The sequence below is a fragment of the Amia ocellicauda genome, chromosome 11 (assembly GCF_036373705.1).
Source record: "Amia ocellicauda isolate fAmiCal2 chromosome 11, fAmiCal2.hap1, whole genome shotgun sequence".
Classification (NCBI taxonomy): domain Eukaryota; kingdom Metazoa; phylum Chordata; class Actinopteri; order Amiiformes; family Amiidae; genus Amia; species Amia ocellicauda.
Window position 1 is genome coordinate 17,437,389 of NC_089860.1, and position 24,945 is coordinate 17,462,333.

General features: G+C 41.0%; 4 protein-coding genes across 10 annotated transcripts in view; all 4 read right to left on the minus strand.

Moving 5' to 3' along the window:
• LOC136763045 (protocadherin alpha-C2) overlaps positions 1 to 24,945 on the minus strand; it is a 155,939-nt gene that overhangs the window by 76,558 nt on the left and 54,436 nt on the right. The window contains exon 1 of one of the 7 annotated variants that reach the window (XM_066716752.1): positions 22,130 to 24,655. The exons of 3 other annotated variants lie outside the window; for them this stretch is intronic. In XM_066716752.1, the coding sequence (XP_066572849.1) occupies positions 22,130 to 24,514 (2,385 nt within the window). In that variant the 5' untranslated portion in view covers positions 24,515 to 24,655. Of the gene's footprint in view, positions 1 to 728; positions 3,264 to 4,309; positions 6,848 to 14,900; positions 17,421 to 22,129; positions 24,656 to 24,945 lie in introns of those variants that run through there. 3 more of the 7 variants (XM_066716750.1, XM_066716749.1, XM_066716761.1) reach the window with 3 other exon arrangements.
• On the minus strand, positions 7,387 to 10,230 carry LOC136763488 (protocadherin alpha-8-like). Its single transcript, XM_066717534.1, has 2 exons — positions 7,739 to 10,230; positions 7,387 to 7,410 (listed from the first exon to the last, which is right to left on the minus strand). The coding sequence occupies exons 1-2, from the start codon at positions 10,112 to 10,114 to the stop codon at positions 7,387 to 7,389; spliced, it is 2,400 nt and encodes a 799-aa protein (XP_066573631.1). The 5' UTR covers positions 10,115 to 10,230.
• On the minus strand, positions 10,439 to 13,978 carry LOC136763492 (protocadherin alpha-8-like). Its single transcript, XM_066717539.1, has 2 exons — positions 11,458 to 13,978; positions 10,439 to 10,450 (listed from the first exon to the last, which is right to left on the minus strand). Exons 1-2 carry the CDS (start codon positions 13,840 to 13,842, stop codon positions 10,439 to 10,441), a joined length of 2,397 nt encoding a protein of 798 aa, XP_066573636.1. The 5' UTR covers positions 13,843 to 13,978.
• On the minus strand, positions 17,683 to 20,808 carry LOC136763496 (protocadherin alpha-2-like). The gene is made up of 2 exons (XM_066717544.1): positions 18,281 to 20,808; positions 17,683 to 17,694 (listed from the first exon to the last, which is right to left on the minus strand). Exons 1-2 carry the CDS (start codon positions 20,663 to 20,665, stop codon positions 17,683 to 17,685), a joined length of 2,397 nt encoding a protein of 798 aa, XP_066573641.1. The 5' UTR covers positions 20,666 to 20,808.

Consider the following 24,945-nt stretch of genomic DNA (forward strand, 5'->3'; position numbering starts at 1 on the left):
TTAATCTCTATGCAGCTTAATGTCAATGATAAAGGAACTATTTAAAACAAAAAAACTAGGCTAATTATTATTATTATTATTATTATTATTATTATATACATTCAACATTTCTTAACACACTGTAGTCCATATCAGACATTTCCTTACCTCATAGCTCTGAGACATTGCTTGAGTCCGTTTACGAGTGTCAGTCCCAGTAATACTAATCAGATCCCCATCTTGAGGCGGAAAAGCACTTTACAAAACACAGAACACGCCAGGTGGTCGAGAGTGTTTCACTTTAAAAAAGTGTGTTCAACTGTAAGTTAGGGTCCAGCATATTGCCACAATGTCCTTTGTCATAATTGTAAAATATAACATCTGTCTATCCAGATTCAAATTTGCGAAATATAAGTTATGCCTACTTTAACTGTTCCCCAAGGATTTCAGTCTGTTAAAATCTGTTAGAGAGTGTTTGGTTGAACACTAAAATTAAAAATTAACAAAGAAATATAAAGTAAAGCCATAATCAAAGCCAAATTATTTAAACAAAACAGAACATCCCATGTATGTCACGATTAGTCGCTGCCTGCATGTAACTTCCTCAATACGACTAGAAACAAATCAAAAGAATAGCATCACCAACAAACTACAAGAAGATCAGACAGCCTCATAATCAACTCACAATGAACTATAAATTAAGATGCAATTCAACTGGAAAAAAAACACTATATCGGACGTTTCCTTACCTCCAAGGTTTGAGTCCGTTTAAGAGTGTCAGTCCCCGTAATACTAATCAGATCTCCATCTTGAGGTGGAAACGGAGAGTTAAAAACCACGACGTCACTCTTCAGGGTGTCTGAGCTGAAACACACGTCATACTGCTGAGTAGTTTTAGAGTAAGACCAGCTCCCGTCAGGGTGTGTGGTGATCATTGGGGGGCTGTACCCGCTGAAACTGTCATCCCTCCTGTGGCATTTCACAACTATTAAACTGAGGAGACTCAGCACAAATATCACTGACACTGAGACAACCGCGATGAGCAAATAGAGATTTAAATGAGAAAACCCGTCCTCCTTCTTTTGCACATGACGAAACTCTGACTGCATTTCAGCCGCGCTCTCGACAGCAACGACATCAATAGACACGGTGGCCGATAAGGATGGCTCTCCGCTGTCAGAAACCAGAATGACCAATGGATGCGTTTTCAAGTCATTCTCACTCAGACGTCTCTTAGTCCTTATTTCTCCAGTGCTGGTGCTGATTCGGAACAGATCCGTTCTCTTGGGCTCAACAATGTGATAAGAAAGCAGCGCATTGTATCCACAATCCGCATCCACAGCCCTGATCTTCGCCACAAAGTATCCCGCTTCAGCAGAATAAGGGATGTGCTCAGTGTTACCAGAGCCGTGCTCAGAGTAGGGAGGCAGGATCCCGGGGCTGTTGTCATTCTCATCCAGGATAAAAACGCTCACAGTGACGTTGCTGCTTTGTGGAGGGACACCGGCATCAGTGGCCTGAACCTGAAACTGGAACGTTTTCACCTCCTCATAATTAAAAGTCTGCATGCTGTATATATCTCCACTGACAGAGTTCACATTCACTGCAGTAGAAACTGGAACTCCTGTGTTGGAATTCTCCAGTAAAGAATAAGTCACTCGGGCATTGTCATCTAAATCCGGATCAAACGCAGACACAGTGTGTATAACCGCGCCTACTGGGTTGTTCTCCTTCACATACACTTCATAAACAGGTTTTATAAAGCGCGGCGCGTTGTCGTTCACATCTGAAACTTGTACAGTAATAACGCTGGTGCTGGAGAGAGGAGGGGTCCCTTCATCCGCTGCTGTGATGGTGACATTGTACTGAGAAGCGCTCTCTCGGTCCAGCGCCCCCCCGACCACTAAAGAGTAATAGTTCTTATAGGATGACTGCAGTTTAAAGGGAGCAGATCCATGGATTACACAATGTATTTCCCCATTCTTTCCGCTGTCTTTATCCAATACAGTAAGTAAAGCAATCACTGTTCCCGAGTTAGCATCTTCCTTTACAGTACTCGAAAGAGATGTCACTGTTATTTCTGGTGCGTTGTCATTAATATCAATAACTTCAACCAGCACTTTGCAGTGTGAAGCCATTGGGGAATGCCCCCTATCTTGGGCTTGAACACGGATTTCATAAGCATTGTTCTCCTCATAATCAATTTCCCCCTTGACTGTAATTTCACCAGTTGCAGCATCGATTTCAAATTTATCAAATATGTTTCTCTGCCCATGACTACTGAAAGAGTAAACAATCTGACCATTCACATCGTCATCTAAGTCTGTTGCATTAAGCTTTATTATTGTTGAACCGTAAGGAAGATCCTCCATTACACGAACTTTATATATTGAATTACTGAACACTGGAGTGTTGTCATTATTATCCAATACATTTACTACAATAGTCAAGGTCCCAGACCGGGGTGGTTTCCCCCCATCAACAGCAGTCAGCACTAGATGGATCACAGGCTGTTTCTCTCGGTCTAAAGCTTTCTGCAGCACTAACTCCGCAGACACACTCTGATCACCGCCGCTCTGCACATCCACAGAGAAATGATCATTTGGACTCAGTTTATATGTCTTTACAGAGTTACTGCCTACATCAGGATCACTGGCACTGAGCAATGGAAACCTCACTCCTGGATATGTCGATTCTGAAATGTTTATATATTGCGATTCAGCAGAAAACGCGGGGGAATTGTCATTTATATCTAAGATATTAATTTCCACTCGGAATAAATTCAAAGGCAGATTGACAATTGCTTCTAAATTCAAAGCACAAGACGGGGCATTAGGACACAGTTCCTCTCGGTCGATGTTTTCATTAACAAAGAGAATGCCAGTTTTTAAATTTACCTCGAAATATTTCTTCTTGGATCCGGACACAATCTGGAACATGCGCGACTCCAGTTCTTGAATATTCAGATTCAAATCCTTAGCTATGTTTCCTACTGAGGTCCCCTGATTTACCTCCTCTGAAACGGAGTACATTATCTGTCCAGAAACACGATCCCCAAAACGAATCAGCAACACAAGCGCAAAACATATCCAAACAGGTCCCCTTTGGTCGAACGAAATCATTTTCTAAGAAGGCATCAATCGAAATATGAATCGGAATGGTCCAAATGCTGAATAAACCGACAACATCCAAAGCAGTGGAAATAAAGGCTGACAACAGCAGTCATCTACCCCACACGGCCATTCTGCATCTCACTGCAACAAAGCCCTCTGTCATTTGTGCGTATCTTTTCCCTTCTCACATATTAAGGAGGAGCCCTGGAAACACGGGCTCAGTTCACTTTGTTGGTGAACAACGACACCGTGTGGACTTTATAAAAAATATATCTACAAGCAGAATATGAGGACACATTGGAACTGACGCTGCAATTCACATTTTTAACATAAATAATTGGGAATCGCAGACAATTGTTTAGAAGTTTATCCCCACAATCGTCTTTTTTAACAAATGGTCATTTTGGTGGTGGTGATGGTGATGAAGTTAAAGAAATTACGCTTTTTTCAGGTAGGTATCTAAAGCAAATACGTATCCGCACTCAACAGTACATAAGAGATTCAAGTATCTTCCACAATCCCTGCATTTGCACAATTCAATTAAAAATAAAAGCCCTTTTCACAATACCGAAAAGTATAACTATTCGAGAGTATTTTATTTACACAAAGTATGTTCAATTGTAACCTGGGGTCCAGCATATTGGCACAATGTACATTTTCATAATCTCCTATTATAAATTCTGTCAATTTCAGATTAAACTTTGGGTAAATATAAACAATAACCATTTCAATGTCAATTAAAAACTGTTTAGCCAGGATTTCAATAAGGTTTTTAAGACAGTGATTAGTTGAAAACAAAGAAAAAATAAAAAAGAATGAAAGAAAGACAATCAAATAGATAAACTTGAGCAATACAAAACCCCATGTATGCGCCAATTAGCCTCTACCTTCCTGTAACTTCATTAATTTGGATTGAAATCAATCATTCCATACGCATCAACGCATAACTCCAAGAACATCAGACAGACAGACATGCCAGAAGTACAGCCACGGCGGCTGAAAGAAGAAACTCATCATTAACTACAATTGCAGATGCATTTCAAATGTAAAATATATCAGATGCAAATTACTATATATAGACATATATGTATGAATACTATATTACTAAATGTATATATTCAATATATATTCACACACACACACACACACACACAAACACACACACATACACACACACAATTTACATTAAATATAGGCTCTGTCAGATGTTTTCTTACCTCAAAGTTCTGAGACATTGCTTGAGTCCGTTTGAAAGTGTCAGTCCCAGTAATACTAATCAGATCTCCATCTTGAGGCGGAAACGGTGAGTTAAAAACCACGACGTCACTCTTCAGGGTGTCTGAGCTGAAACACACGTCATACTGCTGAGTAGTTTTAGAGTAAGACCAGCTCCCTTCAGGTTGTGTGGTGATCATTGGGGGGCTGTACCCGCTGAAACTGTCATCCCTCCTGTGGCATTTCACAACTATTAAACTGAGGAGACTCAGCACAAATATCACTGACACTGAGACAACCGCGATGAGCAAATAGAGATTTAAATGAGAAAACCCGTCCTCCTTCTTTTGCACATGACGAAACTCTGACTGCATTTCAGCCGCGCTCTCGACAGCAACGACATCAATAGACACGGTGGCCGATAAGGATGGCTCTCCGCTGTCAGAAACCAGAATGACCAATGGATGCGTTTTCAAGTCATTCTCACTCAGACGTCTCTTAGTCCTTATTTCTCCAGTGCTGGTGCTGATTCGGAACAGATCCGTTCTCTTGGGCTCAACAATGTGATAAGAAAGCAGCGCATTGTATCCACAATCCGCATCCACAGCCCTGATCTTCGCCACAAAGTATCCCGCTTCAGCAGAATAAGGGATGTGCTCAGTGTTACCAGAGCCGTGCTCAGAGTAGGGAGGCAGGATCCCGGGGCTGTTGTCATTCTCATCCAGGATAAAAACGCTCACAGTGACGTTGCTGCTTTGTGGAGGGACACCGGCATCAGTGGCCTGAACCTGAAACTGGAACGTTTTCACCTCCTCATAATTAAAAGTCTGCATGCTGTATATATCTCCACTGACAGAGTTCACATTCACTGCAGTAGAAACTGGAACTCCTGTGTTGGAATTCTCCAGTAAAGAATAAGTCACTCGGGCATTGTCATCTAAATCCGGATCAAACGCAGACACAGTGTGTATAACCGCGCCTACTGGGTTGTTCTCCTTCACATACACTTCATAAACAGGTTTTATAAAGCGCGGCGCGTTGTCGTTCACATCTGAAACGTGTACAGTAATAACGCTGGTGCTGGAGAGAGGAGGGGTCCCTTCATCCGCTGCTGTGATGGTGACATTGTACTGAGAAGCGCTCTCTCGGTCCAGCGCCCCCCCGACCACTAAAGAGTAATAGTTCTTATAGGATGACTGCAGTTTGAAAGGAACGCCAGCAGAAAGTTCACAATGTATATTTCCATTTTTACTCCCATCCTTATCCAACACTGTTATTAAAGCAATGACCGTGCCTACATTAGCATCTTCTTTCACAGTGCCCACTAGTGATGTTAAGGATATTTCTGGTGCGTTGTCATTAACATCTATAACTTCAACCAACACTTTACAGTGTGAGGCCATTGGAGTATGGCCTTTGTCTTGAGCCTGGACGCGGATTTCATAAACACTGTTGCTCTCGAAGTCAATATCGCCTTTTACCGTTATTTCACCAGTTTCTGGATTGATGTCAAAAATATCTATTATATCTTTCAGTTTATAATTACTAAATGAGTAGATTATTTGACCGTTTACTCCCTCGTCCAAGTCTGTTGCATTTACTTTTGTTACTAATGTTCCATACGCAATGTTTTCAACAACATTGACTTTATGGAGTGGACTACTAAAAACTGGACTGTTGTCATTGATATCCAAGACATTTACAATGACCTGCGAGGTCCCAGACCGGGGTGGTTTCCCCCCATCAACAGCAGTCAGCACTAGATGGATCACAGGCTGTTTCTCTCGGTCTAAAGCTTTCTGCAGCACTAACTCCGCAGACACACTCTGATCACCGCCGCTCTGCACATCCACAGAGAAATATTCATTAGGACTGAGCTTGTAAGTACTAACAGCATTTGAAGCTACGTCCGCATCATCAGCACTGATTAACGGGAATCTCCCTCCTGGTAGAGTAGACTCTGCAATATTTACGTGCTGAGATTTCGCAGGAAATATGGGCGAATTGTCATTAACATCTAAAATATTAATTTGAACGCGATATAGATTCAAAGGCACATTTACAATGGCTTCAAAATGTAAAGAGCACGATAGAGCGTTTGCGCACACCTCCTCTCTGTCGATTTTTTCGTTTACATAGAGAATACCAGTTTTTAAATTTACCTCAAAATACTTCTTGTTGTTTCCAGATACAATATGAAACATACGCGACTCCAGTTCCTGGAGACTGAGATTCAGATCTTTCGCAATATTCCCCACAAAGGTCCCCTGGTTTACCTCCTCTGAAACCGAGTATACGATCTGTCCTGAAACAACATCCCAACAGCAAAGCAGCAGAAGGAATTGCAAATACATCCAAATATATCCTCTTTGGCCTGATGAAATCATGTCTGTATTAGTCCGTGGGAAAACATGAAATCCAAATGGTCCTCTCATAGAAATACCCAAAGAGAAAACATTTATTTTCAAATAAAAAGCAAGAAGACACAGTCATCTACTCCGCACAATCCTCTCCAGTCTTAAACAAAGCTTTCAGTGCTGTGTGTTGTGCTGGGCGATTTCTCTTTCTAATATAAGGAGGAGCCCTGGAAATCTGGAATCCTTTCTTGCCCTTTGATGGTCAACAGCGACACCGTGTGTATAATTTAATAAATGTCGAACATCTAGAGCATTTTTTATTCTTATATGTTCTTATGGATTCAGATTATTCCTCTTTCAGTAAATAAACAAAATACGTACATACATACATACATACATACATACATACATACATACATACTAGTCGTTAGCTTAAATAAAAAACTACACATAATGTACTTTATCTCTGGAAATATGATTATTAACTGCTGGAAGAGATAGAAACAATTTCTTTTCTTTCACAAACGTAAAACGTTAGATTCCATGTGCAAATATAGAACGTCTTCACAAGGGGGTTAACGCAAGCCTCGCTTTAGACACAGTTATGAATAAATACGATATTTAACTATGTAGTGAGTGTTAATGCAGTGTATATATAAATGCATCACGGTAGCCGCACAGAAAGAAAACATTACATTAGTGTGGAAAAGCACAGCGCCATCCTAATACTCTAAACTTCCAAACAGCTTAAAGGAAGGACATGAATTCAGTTAATTAACTAGTATTAAAGTAATTTGTCATTTCGTATTTTTGAAAGCGGTATTTAACAAAATATCACTTGTAGTAGTTATTGTTATGTTAGCAGTAGTACGACTAAAAGGCTTCTTGTTACAACGAATGAATGAACAACAAAGTTCAATGCTCCTCACGCTAAGCATCGGTATGAAAAACTATTGCAAATGCAATAGTTACAAGTATGCTATATACGATAAATAAAAATCACTATTACAATTATGAAAACATAATGACATTAAAATATATAATGAGACTTGACACCGCCTCCAGTGTGCTTACCTGATATATTTGGGACATCAGCCTATTTCCTTTCAGAGTGTCAGTCCCAGTAATACTAATCAGATCCCCATCTTGAGGCGGAAACGGAGAGTTAAAAACCACGACGTCACTCTTCAGGGTGTCTGAGCTGAAACACACGTCATACTGCTGAGTAGTTTTAGAGTAAGACCAGCTCCCGTCAGGGTGTGTGGTGATCATTGGGGGGCTGTACCCGCTGAAACTGTCATCCCTCCTGTGGCATTTCACAACTATTAAACTGAGGAGACTCAGCACAAATATCACTGACACTGAGACAACCGCGATGAGCAAATAGAGATTTAAATGAGAAAACCCGTCCTCCTTCTTTTGCACATGACGAAACTCTGACTGCATTTCAGCCGCGCTCTCGACAGCAACGACATCAATAGACACGGTGGCCGATAAGGATGGCTCTCCGCTGTCAGAAACCAGAATGACCAATGGATGCGTTTTCAAGTCATTCTCACTCAGACGTCTCTTAGTCCTTATTTCTCCAGTGCTGGTGCTGATTCGGAACAGATCCGTTCTCTTGGGCTCAACAATGTGATAAGAAAGCAGCGCATTGTATCCACAATCCGCATCCACAGCCCTGATCTTCGCCACAAAGTATCCCGCTTCAGCAGAATAAGGGATGTGCTCAGTGTTACCAGAGCCGTGCTCAGAGTAGGGAGGCAGGATCCCGGGGCTGTTGTCATTCTCATCCAGGATAAAAACGCTCACAGTGACGTTGCTGCTTTGTGGAGGGACACCGGCATCAGTGGCCTGAACCTGAAACTGGAACGTTTTCACCTCCTCATAATTAAAAGTCTGCATGCTGTATATATCTCCACTGACAGAGTTCACATTCACTGCAGTAGAAACTGGAACTCCTGTGTTGGAATTCTCCAGTAAAGAATAAGTCACTCGGGCATTGTCATCTAAATCCGGATCAAACGCAGACACCGTGTGTATAACCGCGCCTACTGGGTTGTTCTCCTTCACATACACTTCATAAACAGGTTTTATAAAGCGCGGCGCGTTGTCGTTCACATCTGAAACGTGTACAGTAATAACGCTGGTGCTGGAGAGAGGAGGGGTCCCTTCATCCGCTGCTGTGATGGTGACATTGTACTGAGAAGCGCTCTCTCGGTCCAGCGCCCCCCCGACCACTAAAGAGTAATAGTTCTTATAGGATGACTGCAGTTTGAAAGGAACCGAATCGGAGAGGCGACAGTGCACAATTCCGTTCTTTCCTGCATCACTATCTAATACAGTTATCAAAGCTAACACCGTGCCTACACTAGCGTCTTCTTTTACAGTGCTTAATAGAGATGTAACCGCTATCTCTGGGACGTTATCGTTAACATCTATAACTTCAATCAGTACTTTGCAATGGGCAGCCAATGGAGATTGGCCTTTGTCTTCAGCTTGTGCACGAATTTCATAAGCACTGCCTTCCTCAAAATCCAAATTCCCTTTAACCGTAATTTCACCAGTTCTTCTATCAATGGCAAAAGCCTCCAAGACCCTTTCATTTTCCTGGTTAATAAAAGAGTACACGATTTCACCATTTAATCCAGAATCTAAATCAGTTGCATTAAGAGTGATTACTGATGTTCCGTAAACTGCGTTTTCAAATACTCTCACTTTGTACAGTGAACTCTTAAACACTGGAGCGTTATCATTGATATCTAAAACATTCACAACTATCTGCAGGGTCCCAGACCGGGGTGGTTTCCCCCCATCAACAGCAGTCAGAACTAGATGGATCACAGCCTGTTTCTCTCGGTCTAAAGCTTTCTGCAGCACTAACTCCGCAGACACACTCTGATCACCGCCGCTCTGCACATCCACAGAGAAATGATCATTTGGACTCAGATTGTATGTTTTTATCGAGTTGCTGCCTATATCTGGATCACTGGCACTACGCAGTGGAAACCTAAGTCCCAAGAATGCAGACTCGGTAATGTTTACATTCTGTGATTTCTCACGAAATGATGGTGAATTGTCATTTATATCTAAAATATTGACTTCAATGCGAAAAAGATTCAAAGGCATGTTAACAATAGCCTCCAAATTCACCCTGCATGTCGCAGTGTTAGGACACAGCTCCTCTCTGTCGATCCGTTCATTCACATAGAGAATACCAGTTTTAAAATTCACCTCAAAATACTTCTTCTTGGATCCGGAAACAATCTGAAACCTGCGCGATTCCAATTCTTGAACATTGAGGTTGATATCCTTTGCTATATTTCCCACAAATGTCCCTTGCTTTGCCTCCTCCGGGATGGAATAAGATATTTGTCCATAAGCCAGATCCAAACAGGAGAGCAGCAGCATAAAATAAATCCACAGATCTTTTTGGTATGACAAAGTCATCGTTGTACAGTATTTTTAACCAGTCTAGAATTCAGCAAAACTGCAAAGAATATCAGCCCAGTATATCCATAAATGCAGAAATCGACAAATCCAGCAAATAGTCATCTGTGCCGCACAATCATTCTGCGTCTTACTGTAACAAAGACCTGTGTAATCAGTACGTCCTTTCGCAAACTAGGAGGAGCCCAGAAAAGCTGAATTAAATTTCTACTTTGATGGTCAACGGCGACACCATGTGCTAAAGAACAGTATGAAAATTCGGTTACTTTTCTCTCCTACCTAATATATACTATGGATGAGCGTTTGCATCTAAATAAAGTAAATCTAGGACCTACTCTGTAAAGAAAAGTGTGACAAAGATAGGTAAACTCTTTTGTTCATTTTGTGTCCATTTTAACACCGGTATTGTGCTGGAATATTAGGAGAAACACCGGCACTATACTGGAAAATTGGTAAATACAAAATATCCTTAAGAGGCCGCGTGAAAATCTATACAAAACGTACCATCATAATATTTTACGTGCAGAGGTCGATGCATTTGTTTAGTAAGTGTACATCTCAAACAATACCATGTAATACAATGCATGATTACAGATCAGAAGCTAATTCTGGAACCTTTAAAATTATGTTCAGGAAAGGAAAGAAAGTTTACCTTTCATTAATATAATATTCAAGACATGTAGGGTGTAAATATACTACTAATGTGCCACAATAATAGATTCATGACAGCAAATTACGTTCAGAAAGTGCTTGTTGTTAATGTAAATAAGACATACAAATAAAGTAGACTCATTATCCCCAAACATAATGCAAGAATAAACTCACAAATATTAACAATCAAGTATACAGAGAAAAGAATTGCAGCTCAAAAAACCTCATTCAAATCCCAACTTCATTGTGTATATTTAGCAGAAAACATAACGGTTAACGGCACTATACAGTGCAAATATAATTTATAATGGCAAAGACACCTGCAGTGTACAATGATACATCTCATGTCAGAATAAGTCTATCAAACAGGAAATATTACAAATCGATGAAGAACAAAAAAACAAAAACATACGTATATAATTTACGGAATTAAAATTCAGATGGAGCTGGTCATAGTCTGTATTATTATTATTATTATTATCATTATGATTATTATGATTATTAAACATCACAATAACAAATTCATATGTATTATTGTAAACGTGGTTATTCCTTTGCTGACGTTTCATTATATGTACGACTTGCTGGAACAAACTGAACGATGATAATATACTGTGAAACCGGGTGACAAAAACTGACAATATTTATACATCATACGACATAAAATATACAGTGATAATGGTTGCTCTTACCTCGATATTTTGGAATCGTTCGCGATTTCTTTTACAGGAGTCAGTCCCATTAATACTAATAAGTTCCCCATCTTGAGGCAGAAACGGAGAGTTAAAAACCACGACGTCACTCTTCAGGGTGTCTGAGCTGAAACACACGTCATACTGCTGAGTAGTTTTAGAGTAAGACCAGCTCCCGTCAGGGTGTGTGGTGATCATTGGGGGGCTGTACCCGCTGAAACTGTCATCCCTCCTGTGGCATTTCACAACTATTAAACTGAGGAGACTCAGCACAAATATCACTGACACTGAGACAACCGCGATGAGCAAATAGAGATTTAAATGAGAAAACCCGTCCTCCTTCTTTTGCACATGACGAAACTCTGACTGCATTTCAGCCGCGCTCTCGACAGCAACGACATCAATAGACACGGTGGCCGATAAGGATGGCTCTCCGCTGTCAGAAACCAGAATGACCAATGGATGCGTTTTCAAGTCATTCTCACTCAGACGTCTCTTAGTCCTTATTTCTCCAGTGCTGGTGCTGATTCGGAACAGATCCGTTCTCTTGGGCTCAACAATGTGATAAGAAAGCAGCGCATTGTATCCACAATCCGCATCCACAGCCCTGATCTTCGCCACAAAGTATCCCGCTTCAGCAGAATAAGGGATGTGCTCAGTGTTACCAGAGCCGTGCTCAGAGTAGGGAGGCAGGATCCCGGGGCTGTTGTCATTCTCATCCAGGATAAAAACGCTCACAGTGACGTTGCTGCTTTGTGGAGGGACACCGGCATCAGTGGCCTGAACCTGAAACTGGAACGTTTTCACCTCCTCATAATTAAAAGTCTGCATGCTGTAAACATCGCCACTTGCAGAATTCACGCTAATTACAACTGCAGCAGACATTCCGTTGGTAGATGTCTCTAATAAAGAATATGTTACTTGTGCATTTTCATTTAAATCCGGATCGATCGCGGACACCGTATATATCACTGACCCTACTGGGTTGTTCTCCTTCACATACACTTCCAGAACAGGCGCTGCAAAGCGCGGCGCGTTGTCGTTCACATCTGAAACGTGTACAGTAATAACGCTGGTGCTGGAGAGAGGAGGGGTCCCTTCATCCGCTGCTGTGATGGTGACATTGTACTGAGAAGCGCTCTCTCGGTCCAGCGCCCCCCCGACCACTAAAGAGTAATAGTTCTTATAGGATGACTGCAGTTTGAAAGGAACATCATGAGAAACTTTACACTGTACAGCCCCGTTTTTGCCGTCATCCTTATCCAGAACAGTTATTAAAGCAATCACTGTTCCTGTATTAGCATCCTCTTTTACAGTGTTAAAAAGTGAAGTTACTGCTATTTCTGGTGCATTGTCATTAACATCAACAACTTCAACCAGCACTTTGCAATGTGAAGCCATAGGGATCTGGCCTGTATCCTGAGCCTGAACACGGATTTCATAAACGCTGTTCTTTTCATAATCAATTTCTCCTTTAACTGAGATTTCCCCAGTTTCAGCATTTATTGCAAATGTGTCAATAATGTTTCTTTGACCATGACTACTAAACGAATAAACAATGTGTCCATTTACACCTTCATCGAGGTCTGTTGCATTAAGCGTTATTATCGATGTTCCATATTTAAGATTTTCATATACACGGACTTTATACAATGGACTGCTGAACACTGGAGTGTTGTCATTATTATCCAATACATTTACTACAATAGTCAAGGTCCCAGACCGGGGTGGTTTCCCCCCATCAACAGCAGTCAGCACTAGATGGATCACAGGCTGTTTCTCTCGGTCTAAAGCTTTCTGCAGCACTAACTCCGCAGACACACTCTGATCACCGCCGCTCTGCACATCCACAGAGAAATGATCATTTGGACTCAGTTTATATGTCTTTACAGAGTTACTGCCTACATCAGGATCACTGGCACTGAGCAATGGAAACCTCACTCCTGGATATGTCGATTCTGAAATGTTTATATATTGCGATTCAGCAGAAAACGCGGGGGAATTGTCATTTATATCTAAGATATTAACTTCCACACGGAATACATTCAAAGGCAGATTGACAATTGCTTCTAAATTCAAAGCACAAGACGGGGCATTAGGACACAGTTCCTCTCGGTCGATGTTTTCATTAACAAAGAGAATGCCAGTTTTTAAATTTACCTCGAAATATTTCTTCTTGGATCCGGACACAATCTGGAACATGCGCGACTCCAGTTCTTGAATATTCAGATTCAAATCCTTAGCTATGTTTCCTACTGAGGTCCCCTGATTTACCTCCTCTGAAACGGAGTACATTATCTGTCCAGAAACACGATCCCCTAAACGAATCAGCAACACAAGCGCAAAACATATCCAAACAGGTCCCCTTTGGTCGAACGAAATCATTTTCTAAGAAGGTATCAATCGAAATATGAATCGGAATGGTCCAAATGCTGAATAAACCGACAACATCCAAAGCAGTGGAAATAAAGGCTGACAACAGCAGTCATCTACCCCACACGGCCATTCTGCATCTCACTGCAACAAAGCCCTCTGTCATTTGTGCGTATCTTTTCCCTTCTCACATATTAAGGAGGAGCCCTGGAAACACTGGCTCAGTTCACTTTGTTGGTGAACAACGACACCGTGTGGACTTTATAAAAAATATATCTACAAGCAGAATATGAGAACACATTGGAACTGCTGTAGACATACAATGTTTAAAAGAGGCTGATTCCGGTATCGGTTGTGATGATGATCACGAAGGTGATGTAAATACGCTATTCATGGTCGTTATCTAAAGCAAATACGTATCAGCACTCTACAGTACATATTAAACAGAATGAAGCATCTACATTTATAGTATGTATGTATGTATGTATGTATGTATTTATTTATTAATAGGCAGATGCCCCTATCCAGGCCTCTTACAAAACATAAGCGTACCTGCATTTGCGCAATATAGTCAAAATCCAAGCACTTTACAAAACACAGAACACGCCAGGTGGTCGAGAGTGTTTCACTTTAAAAAAGTGTGTTCAACTGTAAGTTAGGGTCCAGCATATTGCCACAATGTCCTTTGTCATAATTGTAAAATATAACATCTGTCTATCCAGATTCAAATTTGCGAAATATAAGTTATGCCTACTTTAACTGTTCCCCAAGGATTTCAGTCTGTTAAAATCTGTTAGAGAGTGTTTGGTTGGACACTAAAATAAAAAAAATTAACAAAGAAATATAAAGTAAAGCCATAATCAAAGCCAAATTATTTAAACAAAACAGAACATCCCATGTATGTCACGATAAGTCGCTGCCTGCATGTAACTTCCTCAATACGACTAGAAACAAATCAAAGGAATAGCATCACCAACAAACTACATGAAGATCAGACAGCCTCATAATCAACTCACAAATTAAGATGCAATTCAACTGGAAAAAAAACACTATATCGGACGTTTCCTTACCTCCAAGGTTTGAGACATTGCTTGAGTCTGTTTAAGAGTGTCAGTCCCCGTAATACTAATCAGATCTCCATCTTGAGGCGGAAACGGAGAGTTAAAAACCACGACGTCACTCTTCAGGGTGTCTGAGCTGAAACACACGTCATACTGCTGAGTAGTTTTAGAGTAAGACCAGCTCCCGTCAGGGTGTGTGGTGATCATTGGGGGGCTGTACCCGCTGAAACTGTCATCCCTCCTGTGGCATTTCACAACTATTAAACTGAGGAGACTCAGCACAAATATCACTGACACTGAGACAACCGCGATGAGCAAATAGAGATTTAAATGAGAAAACCCGTCCTCCTTCTTTTGCACATGACGAAACTCTGACTGCATTTCAGCCGCGCTCTCGACAGCAACGACATCAATAGACACGGTGGCCGATAAGGATGGCTCTCCGCTGTCAGAAACCAGAATGACCAATGGATGCGTTTTCAAGTCATTCTCACTCAGACGTCTCTTAGTCCTTATTTCTCCAGTGCTGGTGCTGATTCGGAACAGATCCGTTCTCTTGGGCTCAACAATGTGATAAGAAAGCAGCGCATTGTATCCACAATCCGCATCCACAGCCCTGATCTTCGCCACAAAGTATCCCGCTTCAGCAGAATAAGGGATGTGCTCAGTGTTACCAGAGCCGTGCTCAGAGTAGGGAGGCAGGATCCCGGGGCTGTTGTCATTCTCATCCAGGATAAAAACGCTCACAGTGACGTTGCTGCTTTGTGGAGGGACACCGGCATCAGTGGCCTGAACCTGAAACTGGAACGTTTTCACCTCCTCATAATTAAAAGTCTGCATGCTGTATATATCTCCACTGACAGAGTTCACATTCACTGCAGTAGAAACTGGAACTCCTGTGTTGGAATTCTCCAGTAAAGAATAAGTCACTCGGGCATTGTCATCTAAATCCGGATCAAACGCAGACACAGTGTGTATAACCGCGCCTACTGGGTTGTTCTCCTTCACATACACTTCATAAACAGGTTTTATAAAGCGCGGCGCGTTGTCGTTCACATCTGAAACGTGTACAGTAATAACGCTGGTGCTGGAGAGAGGAGGGGTCCCTTCATCCGCTGCTGTGATGGTGACATTGTACTGAGAAGCGCTCTCTCGGTCCAGCGCCCCCCCGACCACTAAAGAGTAATAGTTCTTATAGGATGACTGCAGTTTGAAAGGAACGCCAGCAGAAAGTTCACAATGTATATTTCCATTTTTACTCCCATCCTTATCCAACACTGTTATTAAAGCAATGACCGTGCCTACATTAGCATCTTCTTTCACAGTGCCCACTAGTGATGTTAAGGATATTTCTGGTGCGTTGTCATTAACATCTATAACTTCAACCAACACTTTACAGTGTGAGGCCATTGGAGTATGGCCTTTGTCTTGAGCCTGGACGCGGATTTCATAAACACTGTTGCTCTCGAAGTCAATATCGCCTTTTACCGTTATTTCACCAGTTTCTGGATTGATGTCAAAAATATCTATTATATCTTTCAGTCTATGATTACTGAATGAGTAAATAATTTGTCCATTTATTCCTTCGTCTAAGTCTGTTGCATTTAGCTTGATTACTAATGTGCCATGCTCAACGTTTTCAACAATATTTACTTTATAAAGTGGACTACTAAAAACTGGACTGTTGTCATTATTATCCAAGACATTTACAATGACCTGCGAGGTCCCAGACCGGGGTGGTTTCCCCCCATCAACAGCAGTCAGCACTAGATGGATCACAGGCTGTTTCTCTCGGTCTAAAGCTTTCTGCAGCACTAACTCCGCAGACACACTCTGATCACCGCCGCTCTGCACATCCACAGAGAAATATTCATTAGGACTGAGCTTGTAAGTACTAACAGCATTTGAAGCTACGTCCGCATCATCAGCACTGATTAACGGGAATCTCCCTCCTGGTAGAGTAGACTCTGCAATATTTACGTGCTGAGATTTCGCAGGAAATATGGGCGAATTGTCATTAACATCTAAAATATTAATTTGAACGCGATATAGATTCAAAGGCACATTTACAATGGCTTCAAAATGTAAAGAGCACGATAGAGCGTTTGCGCACACCTCCTCTCTGTCGATTTTTTCGTTTACATAGAGAATACCAGTTTTTAAATTTACCTCAAAATACTTCTTGTTGTTTCCAGATACAATATGAAACATACGCGACTCCAGTTCCTGGAGACTGAGATTCAGATCTTTCGCAATATTCCCCACAAAGGTCCCCTGGTTTACCTCCTCTGAAACCGAGTATACGATCTGTCCAGAAACAACATCCCAACAGCAAAGCAGCAGAAGGAATTGCAAATACATCCAAATATATCCTCTTTGGCCTGATGAAATCATGTCTGTATTAGTCCGTGGGAAAACATGAAATCCAAATGGTCCTCTCATAGAAATACCCAAAGAGAAAACATTTATTTTCAAATAAAAAGCAAGAAGACACAGTCATCTACTCCGCACAATCCTCTCCAGTCTTAAACAAAGCTTTCAGTGCTGTGTGTTGTGCTGGGCGATTTCTCTTTCTAATATAAGGAGGAGCCCTGGAAATCTGGAATCCTTTCTTGCCCTTTGATGGTCAACAGCGACACCGTGTGTAAAATTTAATAAATGATGAAAATCTAGAATGTTTTACATCCTCAAATGTTCTGGTGGTTTCAGATAGTTATTTATGAAATAATTAAATATAATGCATCCACGTAACTTGTCTATGCAGGAAAAGGCGTACAGAAAACAAAAATAATCAGGGTGCATGCTGAATGCATAGGGAATCAACACAGAAACAAAATATAACATTAGTGTGGACAAGTACAGTGCCTTCCTAATTCTTTAAAATTCCAAACTATTTAATCGAGGTACAGGAATACAATTGATTAATTAATTACTAATATAAACCTACCTATTAACGCAATGATTATATTTGTATTGTTCAAAACGTTAACAAAGTATTACTATAAAATTGTCATATTTTAAATTAATATTATCTTAAGTCATACTAGTATAGGTAGTAGTAGTAGTAGTAGTAGTAGTAGTAGTACGACTACGAGGCTTCTTATTACATCAAATGAATTAAAAGCAAAGTACAAGTGCAATCATTAATTACAAGTAACCTTGTGTTTGGGATCCATACAGCGAAATACGGTGTCAAATTATGAACCACTTCGTTTAGAAAATTATGAAAATTCCAACCTGTTCACGGTAAGTTTCAGAATGAAATACGATTGGAAAATGCAATAATTACAGATGCATACAAGAGACAAAAATCAGCAGTGACATTATGAATACAATTAAATGAAATTAAAATATAAAATGAGGTTTAACACTGCCTCCAGTGTGCTTACCTCATACATTTGGGACATCACCCGATTTCCTTTCAGAGTGTCGGTCCCAGTAATACTAATCAGATCTCCATCTTGAGGCGGAAACGGTGAGTTAAAAACCACGACGTCACTCTTCAGGGTGTCTGAGCTGAAACACACGTCATACTGCTGAGTAGTTTTAGAGTAAGACCAGCTCCCGTCAGGGTGTGTGGTGATCATTGGGGGGCTGTACCCGCTGAAACTGTCATCCCTCCTGTGGCATTTCACAACTATTAAACTGAGGAGACTCAGCACAAATATCACTGACACTGAGACAACCGCGATGAGCAAATAGAGATTTAAATGAGAAAACCCGTCCTCCTTCTTTTGCACATGACGAAACTCTGACTGCATTTCAGCCGCGCTCTCGACAGCAACGACATCAATAGACACGGTGGCCGATAAGGATGGCTCTCCGCTGTCAGAAACCAGAATGACCAATGGATGCGTTTTCAAGTCATTCTCACTCAGACGTCTCTTAGTCCTTATTTCTCCAGTGCTGGTGCTGATTCGGAACAGATCCGTTCTCTTGGGCTCAACAATGTGATAAGAAAGCAGCGCATTGTATCCACAATCCGCATCCACAGCCCTGATCTTCGCCACAAAGTATCCCGCTTCAGCAGAATAAGGGATGTGCTCAGTGTTACCAGAGCCGTGCTCAGAGTAGGGAGGCAGGATCCCAGGGCTGTTGTCATTCTCATCGAGGATAAAAACGCTCACAGTGACGTTGCTGCTTTGTGGAGGGACACCGGCATCAGTGGCCTGAACCTGAAACTGGAACGTTTTCACCTCCTCATAATTAAAAGTCTGCATGCTGTATATATCTCCACTGACAGAGTTCACATTCACTGCAGTAGAAACTGGAACTCCTGTGTTGGAATTCTCCAGTAAAGAATAAGTCACTCGGGCATTGTCATCTAAATCCGGATCAAACGCAGACACAGTGTGTATAACCGCGCCTACTGGGTTGTTCTCCTTCACATACACTTCATAAACAGGTTTTATAAAGCGCGGCGCGTTGTCGTTCACATCTGAAACGTGTACAGTAATAACGCTGGTGCTGGAGAGAGGAGGGGTCCCTTCATCCGCTGCTGTGATGGTGACATTGTACTGAGAAGCGCTCTCTCGGTCCAGCGCCCCCCCGACCACTAAAGAGTAATAGTTCTTATAGGATGACTGCAGTTTGAAAGGAACGCCGTCAGAAACATCACAATGCACATTCCCATTTTTATTTCCATCTTTATCCATAACAGTAATCAAAGCAATGACCGTGCCCATATTTGCATATTCCTTTACAGTGTCTAAAAGTGGTGTTATCGATATTTCTGGGGCGTTGTCATTAACATCTAAAACCTCCACCAAAACTTTGCACTGTGAGGCCATTGGGGGAGTGCCTTTGTCTTGAGCCTGAACGCGAATTTCATAAACATTGTAGTATTCATAGTCAAGGTAACCCTTAACTGTGATTTCACCATTATCAGGGTTGATGTCGAATACATCACTAATAGATTTGTGTTTCTGATTACTAAATGAATACACTAGTTTGCTGTTCAATCCCTCGTCCAAGTCAGTCGCATTTAGCTTCATTACCAAAGTTCCATATGAAACGTTTTCTACAACACTGACTTTATACAGTGGTTTGCTGAAAACTGGACTGTTGTCATTATTATCCAGCACATTTACAATGACCTGCGAGGTCCCAGACCGGGGTGGTTTCCCCCCATCAACAGCAGTCAGCACTAGATGGATCACAGGCTGTTTCTCTCGGTCTAAAGCTTTCTGCAGCACTAACTCCGCAGACACACTCTGATCGTCTTCGCTTTGTATATTCAGTGAGAAATATTCGTTAGGATTGAGTTTGTAAGTGCTAACAGCATTTGTACCAATGTCTGCATCATCAGCACTGAGTAATAGGAATCTCCCCCCTGGTGGAGTAGATTCCGAAATATTTACGTGCTGTGATTTCGCTGGAAAGATGGGCGAATTGTCATTAACATCTAAAATATTTACATGAACACGGTATATATTCAATGGATTATTCACAATTGCTTCTAAATTTAAAGAGCAGGTGGGAGTATTCGGACAAAGCGCCTCTCTGTCGATGTTGTCATTCACATAAAGAAAACCTGTTTTTAAATTGACCTCAAAATACTTCGTGTTATATCCTGATACAACATGAAACTTACGCGACTCCAATTCCTGGACATTGAGATTCAAATCCTTGGCTAGATTCCCTACAAAGGCCCCCTGGTTTACCTCCTCTGCAACGGAGTAAATGATCTGTCCCGATACAACATCCCAACAGCAAGGCAGCAGAAGAGACGCGAAACATATCCAAATAAATCCCCTTTGGCCCGATGAAATCATTTCTACTGAAGTCCATGCGAAAAATTATAATCCAATGTTTATGATCTATTGAAACGATGAAGGTATGACCATTTTCTTTTACATACAGTCCATGCTAACACAGTCATCTGCGCTGCACAATGGCGTTCTCTCTTAGACTAACAAAGCCTCCAGTATTATGTGCGTTTGTTTCCAGCGAGGAGGAGCCCTGGAAAACTGGGATCCTAATCTGCCAGTCGCTGGTCAATAGCGACACCGTGTGTATTACTGAGGAAGTCAATGAAACCAACATCACCATAAGAAAACTTAATATCATACTGTCTATTTTTTTATTAACGATAATGTCCTTCTACAGGTAAGATGAAGTAAAACGTATATTTGTATTATGATCTGTGACAACATACACGTTTATATGAGGGGGGAACAAATAAATCACATTTCCTATTTCACAATAAAATAAGTTAGCATTTATTTTGATGTACAACATTTTTAATTAGCGGGTGACGGCAGAACTACCCCAAAGTTCGCAATCTTTAATATTTAAAATCGATGCAATCTTAATTAACAGAATATAAGTACGTGTGCACACTCAGGTAAAGCTCTTTACATGCATGTTGTGGGAAGCTTAAAATAACTGAAAAAGCATCATAAGCAACCAGTAAATGAATTCATGATTATATAACATGACTTTTTGAAAAGAAAGGTAATATCTTCAGTTTTATTAAATTATTATAATATTACTACTACTACAATTAATAATAAAATAATAAAAACAATACTACTACTACTACTACTACTACTACTACTACTACTACTACTACTAATAATAATAATAATAATAATAATAATAATAATAATAATAATAATAATAATACCTATTGAGGTGAGAGGAATCAGTTTAATCTATTCAGCACTTATGTTCTTACAGCTACAGTATACTACATTATAAGCGTTTAGCCTTTTGAGAGATACATTTAAATATGTTGTAAATATATAATGATTATTTATAATACTATACTATATATCAAGAAAGAAAGGCGGGTAAAGAAGCATTCAGGCAGATATATGGATAAGATGCAGAAACGAGACTAACAAAAATGATGATGACTATGTATTAAAATCCTAAAACGCACTCACATATTAAACATGTGTAATGATTGGGGTTTTCGTTTCACCCTAACTAGAGAACTGTGATGAAGTCCTCAATATCGACACTTAAGATGCATCATTCAGAAAGATAACTCACCACTACAAAACATTCAAACCTCTTGTTAACATGTACAATAACGTCTGATATATTTGATCTACTTCCACGGCAGACATGCGTTTGTTTATATGTATTTTGTATGAAGCTACAGAAAAATCGATGCGTTTAGATACTGAAAGCCATGTACTGACGTTAACGATTAACATGATAAAAATACGTATTGAGAAAGCAAGAAATGTTAATTTAAAAATATATATTCCGATACTAAATTTGCTTACCTCATATGTTTGGGACACCGCCCGATGTCCTTTCAGAGTGTCAGTCCCAGTAATACTAATCAGATCCCCATCTTGAGGCGGAAACGGAGAGTTAAACACCACGACGTCACTCTTCAGGGTGTCTGAGCTGAAACACACGTCATACTGCTGAGTAGTTTTAGAGTAAGACCAGCTCCCGTCAGGGTGTGTGGTGATCATTGGGGGGCTGTACCCGCTGAAACTGTCATCCCTCCTGTGGCATTTCACAACTATTAAACTGAGGAGACTCAGCACAAATATCACTGACACTGAGACAACCGCGATGAGCAAATAGAGATTTAAATGAGAAAACCCGTCCTCCTTCTTTTGCACATGACGAAACTCTGACTGCATTTCAGCCGCGCTCTCGACAGCAACGACATCAATAGACACGGTGGCCGATAAGGATGGCTCTCCGCTGTCAGAAACCAGAATGACCAATGGATGCGTTTTCAAGTCATTCTCACTCAGACGTCTCTTAGTCCTTATTTCTCCAGTGCTGGTGCTGATTCGGAACAGATCCGTTCTCTTGGGCTCAACAATGTGATAAGAAAGCAGCGCATTGTATCCACAATCCGCATCCACAGCCCTGATCTTCGCCACAAAGTATCCCGCTTCAGCAGAATAAGGGATGTGCTCAGTGTTACCAGAGCCGTGCTCAGAGTAGGGAGGCAGGATCCCGGGGCTGTTGTCATTCTCATCCAGGATAAAAACGCTCACAGTGACGTTGCTGCTTTGTGGAGGGACACCGGCATCAGTGGCCTGAACCTGAAACTGGAACGTTTTCACCTCCTCATAATTAAAAGTCTGCATGCTGTATATATCTCCACTGACAGAGTTCACATTCACTGCAGTAGAAACTGGAACTCCTGTGTTGGAATTCTCCAGTAAAGAATAAGTCACTCGGGCATTGTCATCTAAATCCGGATCAAACGCAGACACAGTGTGTATAACCGCGCCTACTGGGTTGTTCTCCTTCACATACACTTCATAAACAGGTTTTATAAAGCGCGGCGCGTTGTCGTTCACATCTGAAACGTGTACAGTAATAACGCTGGTGCTGGAGAGAGGAGGGGTCCCTTCATCCGCTGCTGTGATGGTGACATTGTACTGAGAAGCGCTCTCTCGGTCCAGCGCCCCCCCGACCACTAAAGAGTAATAGTTCTTATAGGATGACTGCAGTTTGAAAGGAACGCCGTCAGAAACATCACAATGCACATTCCCATTTTTACTCCCATCTTTATCCATAACAGTAATTAAAGCAATGACCGTGCCAATATTTGCATCTTCCTTTACAGTGTCTAAAAGTGGTGTTATCGATATTTCTGGGGCGTTGTCATTAACATCTAAAACCTCCAACAAAACTTTGCACTGTGAGGCCATTGGGGGAGTGCCTTTGTCTTGAGCCTGAACGCGAATGTCATACGCGTTAATGTTCTCGAAGTCAATGTCTCCCTTAACGGTTATATCACCAGTTTCTGGATTTATATCAAACATATCTATTATATCTTTCAGTTTATGATTACTGAATGAATAAACTATTTGTCCATTTATGCCCTCGTCCAAGTCAGTCGCATTTAGCTTGATTACTAATGTTCCATGCTTAACGTTTTCTACAACACTGACTTTATACAGTGGTTTGCTGAAAACTGGCCTGTTGTCATTGACATCCAAGACATTTACAATGACCTGCGAGGTCCCAGACCGGGGTGGTTTCCCCCCATCAACAGCAGTCAGCACTAGATGGATCACAGGCTGTTTCTCTCGGTCTAAAGCTTTCTGCAGCACTAACTCCGCAGACACACTCTGATCGTCTTCGCTTTGTACATTCAGTGAGAAATATTCGTTAGGATTGAGTTTGTAAGTGCTAACAGCATTTGTACCAATGTCTGCATCATCAGCACTGAGTAATAGGAATCTCCCCCCTGGTAGAGTGTTTTCGGCAATATTTACGTGCTGTGATTTCGCTGGAAAGATGGGCGAATTGTCATTAACATCTAAAATAATTACATGAACACGGTATATATTCAATGGATTATTCACAATTGCTTCTAAATTTAAAGAGCAGGTGGGAGTATTCGGACAAAGCGCCTCTCTGTCGATGTTGTCATTCACATAAAGAAAACCTGTTTTTAAATTGACCTCAAAATACTTCGTGTTATATCCTGATACAACATGAAACTTACGCGACTCCAATTCCTGGACATTGAGATTCAAATCCTTGGCTAGATTCCCTACAAAGGCCCCCTGGTTTACCTCCTCTGCAACGGAGTAAATGATCTGTCCCGATACAACATCCCAACAGCAAGGCAGCAGAAGAGACGCGAAACATATCCAAATAAATCCCCTTTGGCCCGATGAAATCATTTCTACTGAAGTCCATGCGAAAAATTATAATCCAATGTTTATGATCTATTGAAACGATGAAGGTATGACCATTTTCTTTTACATACAGTCCATGCTAACACAGTCATCTGCGCTGCACAATGGCGTTCTCTCTTAGACTAACAAAGCCTCCAGTATTATGTGCGTTTGTTTCCAGCGAGGAGGAGCCCTGGAAAACTGGGATCCTAATCTGCCAGTCGCTGGTCAATAGCGACACCGTGTGTATTACTGAGGAAGTCAATGAAACCAACATCACCATAAGAAAACTTAATATCATACTGTCTATTTTTTTATTAACGATAATGTCCTTCTACAGGTAAGATGAAGTAAAACGTATATTTGTATTATGATCTGTGACAACATACACGTTTATATGAGGGGGGAACAAATAAATCACATTTCCTATTTCACAG